Genomic DNA, 15,605 nt, shown 5'->3' on the forward strand with positions numbered 1-15,605 from the left:
ATCCCTTCATTAAAATTTCTTCAAAATTCGAGCTGAGTATGCTTCTGTTTCTGCTGGGACTCGAGCTGATATAAGGAGCATACATTATTTTTATAATTGGGAAAATTTTATTTAAGGAGCACAAAGGACCACCCCTGCCTCCCACCTCCCAAAAGGGAGCACTCCTCATGGAGTGGAGAGGCCCCTCAGCTTCCAGACTTGAGGGTGATTATTTTTGTTTCATTTTTGAGCCCTCACATGAAATTAGGCTTCAGGCTAGAACACCTATTTCTTAGAAAAACACACTTTCTCCTGGAGAGAAATTCTAGAAAGCAGTCGCGGGCTATTGACAAACTATAATGCTGCAAAGGGATCTGGCCAAAAAGGAATCAAGAGGAAAATCTCCAAGGGGAGAAGGTGGCCCGGAAGTGGCTCATCACCTGCCGTGCCAGCTGTGTGCCCAGTTGGACAGTCGTGGACAGATTTGTGCCTTGAGTGGAGACCTGCCTCTGCCTGTGGCCACTGGAAACTCACCAGCCCCTGTGGTGTCTGGGCTCAGCAACTGCCAGGCTGCCAGGGGGTAAGTGATACAGTTTGTTCAGTCCGGGGGTGGGGATGGCGGTGCGAGGTGGTGATGGGGCTGGGGCGGGGGGGCTTGGCATGTCACCATGCACTGCTTCACTCTTAAATCTCGATTGGCAGGCTGACTTTCCCCAGGAGGAAGTGTGGGGAGGAATCTCACAGTTGCATGGCAATAAAGAGCTGCCTGGTGGGCCTCCCTCTCCGCCAAGAGGCTTTGTGGCTCCAAAGTTCCGGAGGGCTATGTGAGGGGGAGGAGGAGAAATAAGCCACTCTACTCAGTACTCATGTGATCACCTTTGCAGAAACTTTCCAGTGGCAAGTGTGTTGAAGACAGCGAGCTCAGGGGAGCCGGCAGGGTACAGAAGGATGAAACTGAAGGTGGGGGTCAGGGGTGGGTCCAAGAAGAGAACTGTGGATGACTTATAAAGGAAAGGGTTGAGAGGTGAGGCTCAGTAAAAGACAGTGTTGGACAAAGTTAAAAACTCCAGCCTCAATAGCTGGACCTGATTCTCTTTATACTATGAAATGAATTCTTATGTTGGTGAGCCTTCTTTTCCCCACTAACCTCTAAGCCCCATAAATAGGTGGACTATGTTTATCGTGTTCATTGTGACTCAAAATGAATTCACTGAATACTTAACTATATATATATTATATGTATGTATGTATACATATACATACACACACATACATATATATGTATACACATGTATATATACACACATATATATATGTATATGCTAAGCCCTGTGCCAAGTTCTAGGAATACAGAGATGAACAAAACATCCCTGCTCACAGGAGGTTTACAGACTGATGGGAGGGACCCACATTAAAAATATGACCACATATTTACCTCCTAGCCACACAGTAGAATGACCTAGCAGCCCTTGAAAAGTATCTATGCTTGAGTCCCTATCCTGCAAAGACTCAGATTTGACTGGTCTTGGAAGGGGCCCTGGCATGGATCCTAAGGTGATGCTAATGGTCAGCTTCATTTGAGAATTCTAAATATGCTCTAAATATGCTCATGGTTCCATGAAACATTATTCCCATGAAACATCCAATGACGGTCAGGTGAAGTTTGGAAAATAATGTACTAGATATATTAGAAACTCTAAAAAGTTATATAATAAAGAAACTTTACAGACTCTAGAAGTTCTATAATAAAGAAATATATTTAAACTAAAAAATATACCAAAAAAATAGATGTTTGTATAATTTGTGAACATTATTTGGAAAGGCATGGTAGAACTTATTAGGCATGATTTATATTAAATATTTAGAAATGCTCTCTGAAGAAATGACTTTATAATAGAGACCTGAACAATCAATGATACAAGGTCAGGGAATGGGAGGGGCAGTGTTCTAGGCAGAGGGATTGCCATGTGCAAATGTTCTGTGGTGGGGTAAATGCTTTTAGAACAGAAAGGTGGTCAATGCTACTGCAATATAGAAGGTGAGGGGAAAAAAAAGACCAAGATTTCCACCTTCAAGGAACTCATACCTTAGGGAAAAACTCACATATTCCAAAAACTCCAATTACTCTATGATCTATGATTTTCCAAATATAACAGAAGAAGAAGAAATCACTGTCAGGAATAATCCTTCACCAGCTGATATAAAAACCCAGTTTCATGTTTGTCCCTAGGTAACTTACATAATTTTTTGAAACAGCAGAAATGCTGTCATAAGTATGTTGGCTTAGGGTAATATTAGTATTAGGTCATGTTTACTGAGCATTCAGGCTGGGTTAAGAGGGAGAAGTGATCTGGAGATTGAATCAAGATGCCAAACTGACACACATGCCTGCCTACCCTACCATTTTTCTCTCCAAATCCTTTAAAAGAAAAACAAGGTACAGTGTTTAAAAATATATCCATTAGCTAGAAAACAAAAAAGTGAGCCATATATACCCATTTCGCTCCTCATTTCCTCCTTAATCCCTAGCAGCCACTAATCTGTTCTATATTTTTATAATTTTGTTTTTTCAAGAGTGTTATATGAGTGGAACAATATGCTATGTAGCCTTTATGGATTGGCATTTTCACTCAGCATAATTCTAGAGAGATTCATCCAGGCTGTTGTGTATATTGATAATGTGTTCCTCTTCATTGCTAAGTATTATTCCATGGTATGAATCTATCATGATTGGTTTAGCCATTCACCAAATTGGAGGTCACCTGATTTGTTTCCAGTTTTTGGTTATTACAGATAAAGCTGCTATAAACAGTGAACAGGTTTTTATATGAACATACGTTTTCATTTTTCTGGGATAAATGCCTACTAGTTGGTAGGATGTATGGTACTTGTATGGGTTCTTTTTTAAAGAAATTGCTAAACTGTTTTTTGGAGTGCCTGTATCATTTTACATTCCCACCAGCAATGTTTGAGCAGTCCAATGTCTCTGCATCCTTGCCATTTGGTATTGTAAATATTTTCAATTTTTTTGCTACTCTGATAGGCATGTAGCAAAATTTCATTGTGTGTGTGTGTGTGTGTGTGTTTTAAAGATTTATTTATTTATTTTAGAGACAGAGAGGGAGAGAGGAGAGAGCATGTGTGAGAGAGTGGGAAGGGGCAGAGGGAGAGGGAGAGACAGAATCTCAAGAAGACTCCCCTTTGAGCAAGGAGCCCGACTCAGGGCTCCATCCCACAACCTGAGCCAAAACCAAGAGTCAGAGGCTTAACTGACTGAGCCACCCAGGTGCCCCTTTCATTGTGGTCTTAATTTGCATTTCCTTAATGCAAACCCAATGAGTTATTATTATATAGTGGAACGTGAATAGCTAGTAGTTGAGGAGGGAAAATAGGTACTACTCTGAAAGGATTATTTGAAACAAATTTTGAATATGATAATGGCAAGTAGGGTAGGAAAGAGAAAAGAGGCAATTAGAGATTTGAGGAAAATATATAGGTAAGGAAATATAATCACAGTACACTATTTGACATTGCAATGTCAAAACTTACACACTCAGTGTAGGCCACACATAGTGACTTCCTCCCAAAGAATACAGGATGGAAGGGGTTAAAGCATAAATTTACAGTGGAGAAGCCAGACAAACACCACCTCAGCCAGGTGAACAAGGTCAGCCTCAACAGTGATGAGTCATATTGGGAGTATGTACTCTTGATATCATGGGATGAAAATAGCTAAAACTACCTCTGTGGTCTTCTGCCACCAAACCCATATCCCCAGTCTAATCATGAAGAAGAATATCAGTCACATCCAAAAGAGGGACACTCTACAAAAGAGCTGCACAGTCTTCCTCAAAATTGTCAAGGTCATCAAAAAACAAGGAAAGTCTGAGAAACTGTCAGCCAGAAGAGCTCAAGGAGATATGATAACTAAACGTCATATGGGGTCTTGGATGGGATCCTGGGACAAAAATAGACATCAGGGTCACTTGGGTGGCTCAGTCGGTTGAACAGCCAACTCTTGATCTGGGCTCAGGTCATGATCTCAGGGGCCCCATGAGATTGAGCCCCATGCTGGGCTCCGTGGTCAGTGCGTAGAGTCTGCATCGGATTCTCTCTTTTCCTCTCCCTCTGCCCCTCCTCCCGTTCATATGCTCTCTCTCTTGTTCTCTCTTTCTCTCAAATAAATAAAATCGTAAATAAAAGAGAGAGACATCAGGTGGAAACTAAGGTTATCTGAATAAAGTCAGGATTTTAGTTAAAACAACAACAACAACCAAAAACGTCCACACTCATAATAGTATAAACATTGTTCACTTAACTAAAAATGGAAATATAATTAAGTGGAGAGAATAAGGAACTGCAGGTGAGTGTGGTATTACGAGAGTTAAATTCTTTTCTGTTATAGTTATAACTGCATACGTAAGACCTGCAATTGCTGCATCAAGAAAGAGCCATGGAAGCATATTAATGAAAGTAGACAGGGAATTATAAGAACTAGAGGAATTAGAACTGGCTGGCTCTGAAGAGAAGGGTGAGAAGAATTTTTTTTTATTATAAGCCTTTTAGTACAAATTTGTTTTTTAATCCCATTCTTAGATAACTTTGGACAAAAATAAAAAATAAAAAGTGTTATATAAAAAGAGACAAACTTGCAGTTTGAGTAAATCAGTTTAACTATATACTCTTTATAAATGTTTCTCAAACGTCATGGGAAGGATGAAAATAGGAAGACAGAAAGGCAGCAGGCAAACGAAAACCTAGAAAGCACTGTTAATTACAGACAAAATAGAAGCTGAAGCAAAGAGCATTAAGCAAGACAAATAAAGCAGCTTCTCAGAGATCAAAGATCAAAGGGACAAACACTTTAGAAAAAGACAGGGATTTAAACAACACACACATTCACACTTTATACCCAATGGAGTTTACACATTCTTTTCAAACACCAACGATGGTACATATACACTGATTTAGCTACAAATAAGAGTTTTAAAATAGCTCAACAGTGTACTGAACATATTAAAAAATTTTCTTATTATGATAAAATTAGAAATTAACCTTAAAAATATAGCAAAAAAAAATATGGCCACTTAAAAGTTTAAAATGGCTTGCCAAAAAACCCTGCTTAAAGTGGAAATGATAAAGTATTTATAAATAAATGATGATTATAGCATCTCACTTTAAACTTTTTGGATGTGGACAAAGTAGTGGTCAGGGGAAAATTTATAGCCTTAAATATATGGACTAGAAAACAAGAAAAATAAAGGAACAAGTAAGTTAAGTTGTCAAACTAAAAAAAAAAAACGAAAACAAAAACAAAAAACTGGGAAAGAAAGAATAAAGTAAACCAACAGAAAGTAGCAGGAATTGGCAAAGCTAAAGCCAGAAATTAATAAAATAGAAGATAAACAAGAAATAGGTTTCATGAATGAAAAGTTAATTCTTCAAACAAACCAATAAAATAGACAAATGTTGTTCAACAATTCTGAAAGACTTTTGAAATACTAAAGGGACCATGATCACAGTGGAGATTTAAAAATTATGTTCAATGCTATATCATTCATCATAATCCACATGAACTTCCTTAATTGGTAAAGGTTACCTACCAGAAGCCTATCCTAGACGTCACACTTAATGGTAATATATTAGATAAGACAAAAGCAGGTAAGAGAGAAGGACATCTACTGTCCCACTTACTATACACAATGTCCTGGGAACTAGAAACCACATTGACTCTAGTTAATGAAGTGAGATCTGAGAAAGAATAAAAAGTACTAGAAAGGAAGGACAAAATGATCCTTACTTAAAGATGGTGTGAAAAAAAATCGTAAGATGCAAGACAATCTACTAAAGAAAAAAACCCCTCACCATTACTAAGAGAGTTCAGCAAAGCAACCAACTAAAGATTTCTTTTGAACTAGCACTTGCTCTTCTATTGTCCCACAAATAGCCAATTAGAGAATATATCTTGAAAAGAGAATCATTCATAATAGCCATAAAACCTGTTAAATAGACTCCCCCCACCCCATGAAACTTAACAGTAAGTGTAGAAGACCCATATAAGAAAATTATGAAACTTTCCTGAATACATAAAATTCAACTTGATTAGGAAGACCGGTCTTGGATGGAAAGGCTCTCTCCAAATTAATTTAGGAATATGATGCTACCCCAGTACAATTTTGAAAATTAAACTTGACAAACCAGTTCTAAAATTCATTTGGAAGAGAACATGTGTGCAAACAACTGTGACATTTTGAAAAAGATTACCATGGGGAGGGACTTGCCCTACCAGATGTTAAAATATACTATAAAGTTACTATATGGTGTGAAAATTAATAAAAGGGAACACCATTTAAAATGGATTGGGGAGGCCAGAAGGGGGAGCCCTTACACCCTACCACTCATTGTCAATGACCCAACAGGAAGAGATGTACCTTGAAAGTCCATAGTACTTTACCTACTACTTTATTACCCAAGCAGGAAGAAAGGTTTTTCTCTTGCCCCAGCAACAGCACAGCCAATCAGAGACCTCACAGCTCAACCAGTGAAAAACCACTATACTTCAAACTCCTAGTTTACTCCAATAGAGTTTGTTTTATAACAGCCCCACCCAACTGCCCCCTTTCCTCTTTGAAGGGTGTTCTTCTCCTTTGTTCCCTAGACTTGTTGTAGCTTGCTTATCCCGACTTGCAAGAGTTGCAACTCTCTACGGTTGCCAAATAAACCTTTTTTTTTTTTTTTTCTGGTGAAATGACTGAGGGTTTTTTGTTTGCTGTTTTTTGGATGGTTTTATTTTTAAGGTTAACAATGGCTATAGACAGGTGAGTGAGACAAAGAATGGGACTGCATAAACTTTTCCATTTCTAGTTAATCCCAGAAGAAAATATTGGCCCAAGTAAAACAGAGACACATACAAGGATTGCAGTATTATATAATAGGAAAAAAAATGGAAACAACCTATGTCTATCAGTGGAAGAATGATTAGATAAATTATAGCACCTCTAGCTAGGGAATAGGAATACTGTACAGTGATTAAAAAGAATGAAGATCCAAACACACTGACATAGAAAGGTATTTGATATATATGATACATTGCTGAATTAAAAATAAATCTAGGGGTGCCTGGGTGGCTCAGTCGGTTAAGTGTCTGCCTTTGGCTTGGGTGGTGATCTCAGGGTTCTGGGATCGAGCTCTGCATGGGGCTCTCCACTCAGTGTGGAGTCTGCTTCTCTCTCTCACTCTCCCTCTGTGCTCTCGCTCTCTTTTTCAAATAAATAAATAAAATCTTAAAATAAATCTAGTTGTAGGATTAGACAGTGTGATTATTTTTAGCACACAAACAAACCTATACATCTGTGTGCTTATATATGTGGGTACGTGCATCAAGAAAGGATTTGTAAGGACATACATGGAACTCATAACAGATTAGTTCTGTGACAGGGATGGGACATTGGGGGAAGGGTAAATCTTTTACTTTGTCTTTTATATAACCTGTACTGTATTGTTTGAGGGTTAAAAACTTTCCTAAATGAAGAAAATGCAAAAAGGCTATTCTTTACAACATACTGTATTGGAGAAGGGTTTTAAGGTGGTTCACAAGATGGTGCAAGACTCAACTGGCTGGATCCTGACAGCTCAGCAACCAGGGGAGGAATCGAAAACTGGCCCATAAAGCCTGTGGCAGCTTAGAAGAAAAAACTTGAGTAGTGTTGCCATTCTCTTGCTCTCACTGGACCTGCTGCTTTTCCTCATCATACATTTAGTTGCTGAACTTATTTCCATATTTTTACTTGCATGCAAAAAATGTGAACCCACTGAGTTTCCTGTCCCTTAGACATAACGTCTTCTGCCTCTCCTCATTGCTTCTCATCTGTAAACTTTTGGCCTCAACCCTGCCCAAACAGGCTAACTAAAATGATAAATCCTTTTGTTTTTTGAAATTGAGTCACTTCAATCTAGTGATGAGGGTAGCTACCTCATGCTTAGGATCAGACTAATTCTTCAATTAATTAAACATGGAAAAGAATTATAGTCTCTAATGCAATGTACTTTTCTCTAATTACAAGGTATAGGAGGGAAAAATAATAGAAGGGGTAAAAATAATATAAATACTAAGCAGTGTGCACCCAAGCCCCATGAAGTCAGGTTTTTCTTAAGTCTTGTGAAAAGATGACCCAAATGATTAAGTCATGGTCAAGTTCACACTGTTATTACAAATTGTCGACCCCGAGGATTTTCATGGACAAATGGTGGACTCTCCCTCCTAGAAGCTGCAGTGCCCCTGGACATCTCTCTGGAATTCTTCGGCCTCCTTTCTTTCTGGGAAAGAAGTTGGAGGTGGTGGTTAGCAGAAGTACCACCTGGTCTTTGCAGGAGCAGATACACTACCAGCCCCTGGCAATCTCTGCAAGGAGAAATGCTTTTCAATTTTTTTTTTTCTTTCAGAGAATGCCATCAAATGAAGAGCAGTTAAATATTTTGCTATTACAAGCCTTTGTAGGAAGGAATTAGGGTGGTGGCTTCTAATCTGTTAGAGAACAAGGTGAGAAGAGATGGGGAAGGGCACCACCCAAACCAGCATACTGCCCACACCCACTGGGGCAGCTACTGGAGCATCTCTTCATTGGCAAACCCCGAAGGGTGACCATGTCGAGCCCTGCTTTTAAAATAAAGATAGAAAAGAATTCATCCTGTGGATGGAAAACAGATGCTGCACTTCATCCGTTAGAGGATACTTTCTCCTTTCAATTTCCAACCCGGCAAAGAGCAACAAAATCACTTTTGAAAATGGTCTCTGCTCTGGGACTGCAGAGAAATGACATATCCTCTGCCGGAGCTGCAGACAGGTTACCCAAGGCGGGGCGGGGGGGGGGGGGGGCGCTGCGGAATGAAGTTCTGGCAAGTGTCCAAAGCATCAAAGCATTTGAAACAACTCAGTTTGGCTCTGTAAGCCATGGAAATTGGTGAGATGGGACCAAAAGACGCCAGCGCTCTTTGAATCCAAGGAAGAAACATCTAGAAACAGTCACTCTCTTAGCCCCATTTTCCTGCATTTAGGGAAGATGCAGGCAGAAAACTCCAGTGGGTCTTACTCAAAACTGTTTCTGGGTTTTAAACTGAAACTGATGCCTTTAATGTCCAAGTTGTGGTGGCAACTGGCCTGGCGCATGGCCCCTGGGCCTGAAAGAGGGCTTATAAAGAGATGCTCTTAAAAAGATTTCTGGATATCAACAAACTCTTAAAAAAACCAGAACATGTTGATGAGTTGAGTGTACACACGTGAGGAACGGAAGGATTCAGATTTTCTTTGAAACACAGGCTTCGGAATGAAGGGGGAAGAACATCCAGTTGTCAAACAGGCTTGAGGTTTTATGAACCCAGAAATTCTGGAGAGCAGTTTGAGATGTTTTCCAAACCCTAAATACTGTAGGGTTAAGCCTTCCCTCTAACCAATTAGATAGCTGACATTTCATTCTGTGGATTTCTCGATTGTTTCTTCTTTTTTAAAGCAAACAAAATAATTAGCCTTGTTTCAGGGTAATTTTGCTAATATTTCCATGATTAAATAATTACTTCAACTCTGAATTAAAAACTGTCCTGCTGTCTCTGGGTACAGTAGGCAGTCAGCTGTTTTAATAACCCCCGAGGGTGGTCAGGTTAAGGACTCAATTTATGACCTTATAGATTAACACAAGGAAACCTACTCCATAATGCAACAGACAATTCTATTTATAGTGTTTAATTAATCCCCTCCAGTCACTAACAGAACCCACTTGTGGCTTTCGTTTCAACCCCACCCAAACGCAAATCTCCTGAGATGAGACGTGTTAATATGTGAATGCTGATAGAATTTGCTGGCATGATGGTAGAGTATTAAATAGCTGACAGTCTGGATAAATTAGCTCCCGATAGCTCACTAATCAAATGTAAGAAGAAAATGTCGAGTTTGGCAGCACTGATGAAACCCTTCATCACAACCCTGAGCTGGAGAGAGGTAGAGAGAGAGGAAAATGTCCAAGTCTGACACTGCCTGAAAACACTAGCTCTGAATTTCAGGACGTCTTGGCAGAGCAGACAACCAAGAGAAAGTATCAGAACTGTATCGAAGGATGGCTGTGGGAGGCCAACCTGGTGGCTCCATTTGTCTTTTGTCACTAGTACCCTCAGGCTGCCTTCTCTTTGATACAGAAAACCCAAAGTGGTAACCAACTCTAGGCTGCCTTACCTAAGTGGTACAAACAGAGTGGAGTTACCTGGAAAACTCCAAGCACCTCAGAAAACTACAGGGTGTGGGCAGAGTAATTTTTGCAGACCTGGAAGATTCTCCCGGGGAATAGGCCCTGGGAAGGAGGCAGGAGGCTCATACACTACATGAACATAGGACTTCTGCCTTGTGGACTGGCATCTTGGAATATATGCATGGAGGACTTAATCAGGTTTTAGGACTGTTCAGGCTACTTCCATATGTCCTCCTGAGTCAGGAAAATCGATTTCGCTCTTTTTTGTCCACCACATTTGAGAATCCACATAATGTGGTACTTCTGGCTCTGCTTGGTGTCTTTAGGCAAATTCCTTAACTCCATGCCTTAGTCCTCTCGTCCGCAAAGTGGAAATCCTCACAGCGCCCACTTCTAGGGTGGTTGTGAAGATTGCACGGAGTTAGTACAGAGGATGGCTTGACCAGGTGCCCGGCATACAGTAGGCGCTCTGTAGCCTTGGCTGTTCTCAGCACGGCGTCACTCTGCTGTCTGTCTCCTCTGCCGCATCAGGCTGTCATGGTTTCTCCTGGCTAGCTGCCGGACTCACTTCCCTATTCCTGGCCCACATCTCTTCCGGTACCTCATACACAGTCTTGCCAGCCAAATCTTTCACTGTCTACCTCTGATCCTGTCCTGCCTTATTCAGTGTTCTGCAGAACTCATCAAACAATGTCGAAACTCCTTAATTTTGAATTCAAGGCTTGGTGGGCCCCTGCCTCCTGCCCTCATTTCTCTCTCTGCTCTTACATTTCACTGTGCCTTCTCATGAACCCTCACCTCCGCTGGAGCCACGGTTCCCTCGCTCTCTTCTGCCTGTCCTAGCGTGTTCTTGCTTCACAGGTATAAACTGTGCCCACCGTTCTCTCCACTTGGACGTTACTTCTCCCCAGCATCTTCTGGTCCAAATCCTAGCCATCCTTGAAAGCCAAGTGCCACCTGCACCTTGGGGCTTTTCTGATCTATCATGTTACCTCCCTCTTTCTTTTCTGACCCCCAATGTCCTTTATCTGTTTTTTTTTTTTTTAAATCCTTAACCCTAGTTACCTGCTATTACAGGTATCAATTCATATGCCCCGCTACTTAGTATGTGTGATATCCCACTCTCTGAGCAACTTGGATCGAGGCTGATTCTTCCATATGCCCTACTTAGTCCTCTCCTCAACCCTATGCTAGGCACAAAACAGGCCCTTTCCAACAAGAAGTTGGGAGTTAATAATATTTCAGAGGGGCTTGGAATAATGACAGCCTGGCCCTGTGGTCCATCCTTTCAGTGACTTATTAACTTTTGCTCTGTACATGAGTGCCTATGGAAATATTTCAACTCAGAAAGTACATGGGATAGAAAAAATCCTATCAGCAGGAAAAACAAACAAACAAAATGCACAGCTGATCCCCAAACAATGGGTTGTTTTTTAAGAAGCAGCAATGAAACAAAAACCTGGAGTCTGGTACCTTTGTATCTGGTTACTACTGCTGCGTTGACACTAAGAGGCTCCTGAAAGCTGACGGTGAGTGCGGTGCTGCCGGTCACCATGAGACAGGCGCTGGCTGGCACCTCGGGCGCTCCTGGGACAGAAGGAAAAACGTAAGGATCTTAACATCGCCAATCCTTTTTAGACAATGTTCCTGCCTCTTCAAAGGATACCCTGAAACACACACTATGGAAACATTTGTTTGTAGAGCCTAATAGCTTTTGCTTTTGAACATTTTCATTAGAAGTCTCAATGGTCTTTATTTGTTGCCATCGTGGACTTATTTGAGCATCAGAACATCTTCTGAAGGGGTAAATAATACCAGTGAAGCCTTCCCAAAGCATCCTGGAAACACAGCAGGAGATTGGCCTCGACCAACCAAGAGCAGGCCAGAAAGTGTTAGCTGGAAACGGCTGTTGACAGAGGCTGTTACATTTCATAAAGTACTTCCATGGAAATCATTTCACTGGAGCCTTTTTGCAACCCTGTGGGGCAGAAAAGGCAAGTAGAGCGCGTGCCCAATTAGGATGAGGAACCTGCCGTCCAAAGAGGCCACACTACTTGTTCAAGGACACAGCAAAGACACACAGCGAGGACGAAGGCCTGTGGCTTCGGATGCCTGATTCGGGGCTCTTCCCAGGATAGAATGCTGACCTGCCTTCTCTCATGCTGCCTCCTATTAGATCAAGTAACATTTTCTGAGAGAACTCACGGACCAATGCCATGCCCATTCACCTCGGGTTTTAAAGGACTTATGATAGTTCTAGGTGTTCCTTAACACCCAGAAGGTGTTTTGTGATTTAGAAAACTACCCCCCAAATGGCAGTAAGTCTAAAACTATGACTGCTTCTAGTAGTCATCTGTCCTAAATGAGGCACAATTGCAAATGCATTTATTAAGACAATTGCCAAATGTCTCTTTTTAAAAAAAAAAAAACAACAACCCATGTATCAGCATTGCTGAAGAGATTGTTGATTTTGAAAGCAAACTTTCATTAATGTTGCTTAAGCTGTTTGCTTTAAGAGAAAGGATTAGGCTTAGATTCAATCCTTAGTACACAGAACTGCTTCAGAGAACAAGATTTTCACTGCCTTTGGTCTTTATCTATAGCACAAAGCAGAGGCAGATATTTCCAAACTAATGAACTGATCTTTCCCTTATATTTAAATTCTCAAGTCCAATTTTTTAAAGTGTTGTTTAAATAAGATCTACTTTTGGAACAAGATTTTAATATTTCCCAAGTTTGAAATTGAGACTTTTTTATATCAGGGACCTTCCAGTGCTAATGAGCATTATCCAGAAACAAGGCTTTTCTTAAAACTAACAAAAAAAGAATCGATGAAGAGAATGGAAGTGCAGACAAAGCATAATTCAGGGGCTGACTGATTATCCTCTGTGGCCTGTATTAACCAAAGGTCGGTTTATATAAGCTCTCTATAAAAAAATGCAGTAGAGTTGAAAACAACTTAAACTTGTGTTGGAGGCAGAAACTGGACAAATAGGCAAACAAATATTTTCCACCTCCCCATCCCAAAATATAGCCACTTAGGGTATCAGACCATCCAGGTTATTAGGCATTAGGGCGTATCGGGTGGAAAGTGCTAGATGAGTGTGACACGGTGGAGAGAGGCCAGCAGCACTGAAGCCTCATGGCTGTGGTCAGAGAACCTATCGGGAGCCAGAAAATCAAGCAAGACAAAAGATCCTTTTACAGCTGCCCAGAGCCCTCACTCCAAACAGGCTGACAACGGCCATCCATGACCCTGGAGCAGAGTTGAAAAAAAAAAATCAGTAAAAGAAGGCCTGGCTGTCTCCAACCAACCTGGCTTCTAGTTACATGCAGAAGTCCTCTGCTTATACTCACTGGCGTGCTCGAAGCCGGTCCTCATGCGTCTGTAGAGCCGACACCTCCACTCCCACGCTTTCAGCTGTTTCTCTTTCTCTGTGTTGTCCAGACTGGGTCCTTCGTTCTCCACCTGGGCAGACAGTTCACTCACCCTCTGCTGGGCTTCCTGCACCAGTGTGGTGAGGTGCATTGCTCGGCTTTCCAGGCTGACAACTGCAGGGAAAGACATGGGTGACTCCTTTCTCTTTCTGGGGAAACGCTGCTTAGAGGGCATGGGAGTTAAGAGTCGACTCGGGGGTTTAAAAAATGCCCCGGGGTAAGTGGGATCTATGTTCCTTATTAACTGACTTGTCCTGACAAGGTCTAAGTGGTGACACTGACAACTAGCTTAAATGGTAAGTCCATCAATTTAAGATACTTTTCATTGCTCTGGGGCCCTCTTGTCATATGCACCCCAAATAGCTGCCTAGCACAGTTCATTAGAATTCCACCATCAAGTACCCATGAGGACCACTTCTCACCCAGATTGCACACAGTTGTTTCCATGATCTTTACAAAGACAAACACTTAGGGCCAAAAGCTCTGTAGGGCTAGGAAGGTCGTAGGAAAAGGCATCCACGAGGCAAGCTGCATTCCGTTAAGTTGTTTGGTCCTTTTTTTGTTTTTTTTTTTGGTAGAATCTGATTCGAATGTTCTGCTCTTATCACATTCTGCCAGCTCACAGACATTTCTGTACATACGTCTTAGTGGCGTAATTCTGTTATAATTAACCAACTTATTTATTGCTGACGAAGTGTCCCACTCCCACTGCCACAGTTACGCTAGTGAGTTCCGATGACTGGGTGTGATCAGACTATGATCTATCAATTCCATCTCTGATCGTGATCTCAAGGAAGGAATGAATGGTCTCTGGAGATGCCCATTCTCAACAACAGCAAGTTTCACTACTCCTCTTGCTGACAGAGATTATATAGTTGGATATTTCTGTTTTACTCCATACTTGGCATCTCCACGAAATTCACATCGTGCTGGTTCATCTGACCCCGCCCTTGTGGGAGTGAACGTTCGTGACAGTGACAGAATGCTTCACATTCGTGTGTCAGGTTGGGAAGCTGCTTCTTGGGGTTTCCTCATGGCTCCTATATATTGGAGGGCTGCCTCGGCGGTCCCTCGGTCACTTGGGAGGAGCCCTCCCTGGTTAGTGGTAAGGGGGCAACAGCCTCAGCACGGGCATGTGGAAGGGAACCATGCAAAGAACAGCACAGATCAGAACCAAGCTCCGCTGCTCTGTCACCAACGTGTGGTTGACACTCTGTGTGACCAAACCAGTATTCCCCCGGGGGGTGGGAAAAAAACCCAAACATTTCATTCTTCTAATTAAGGGGGGAAAATATTACGAAGATAAGTGACAATTTGTTAGGTGCATTCTGAAATGGAAATTAGGTGGTTATATATTCATATTCTCTGTGTTCATAGGCATGTTTGCATTAATTACAGGAAATGAATACTAATTTATTATTGCCCCTGCTCACCATCAGTCTCAATTTATTTACAGATGAGGTCAATGAAAAATTAGTCGAGTCTTTTTTCTTTCTTTTTCTTTCTTTTTTTCTTTCTTTTTCAAGTTGCTGTTTAGAACACTCAGGACTGTGTTTTGCTGCAGGTTTCTCATGGCTAATGAGTGTTGCTCTAGCAGTCAATCATGTCCTCTGAATACTGTCACACTTTTTTTAAAGCCTCAGTCATGAGCCATGACAGAAAAATAAACAAATAAATATAAAGCTAAAAAACTCTTTCACTGAGCAGCTACACTATGCAGAATCCCCTGGGAAGGCTAAAGGAGGCCAGAATAAATGATAATATAAGTGCTGTGGATGTAGGGAAGCAATGATGGCGTATGAACGCGGAGGCTCTGGAGAAAAAAAATACACATACACAAACGCGGGCCCATACTCCAGTGGAAAAATTGGCAATATTAGTAGCCTCAAGGTGCAATTTCCTGGAGCAGTGAGATTGACAAGTCAGTACTAAATGCTGTTAATTTAACTAACT

At 41.3% G+C, this 15,605-nt stretch overlaps 1 protein-coding gene across 2 annotated transcripts in view; it reads right to left on the reverse strand.

Moving 5' to 3' along the window:
* ANKFN1 (ankyrin repeat and fibronectin type III domain containing 1) overlaps window positions 1-15,605 on the reverse strand; it is a 178,177-nt gene that overhangs the window by 132,569 nt on the left and 30,003 nt on the right. For both annotated transcript variants that reach the window (XM_044921728.1, XM_021704390.2), the window contains 2 exons: window positions 13,572-13,766; window positions 11,688-11,801 (listed from right to left, as the gene is read on the reverse strand). In XM_044921728.1, coding sequence (XP_044777663.1) covers window positions 11,688-11,801; window positions 13,572-13,766 — 309 coding nt within the window. The remainder of the gene's footprint in view (window positions 1-11,687; window positions 11,802-13,571; window positions 13,767-15,605) is intronic.

The sequence above is a fragment of the Neomonachus schauinslandi genome, chromosome 15 (genome assembly GCF_002201575.2).
Source record: "Neomonachus schauinslandi chromosome 15, ASM220157v2, whole genome shotgun sequence".
NCBI classification, from domain to species: Eukaryota; Metazoa; Chordata; class Mammalia; order Carnivora; family Phocidae; genus Neomonachus; species Neomonachus schauinslandi.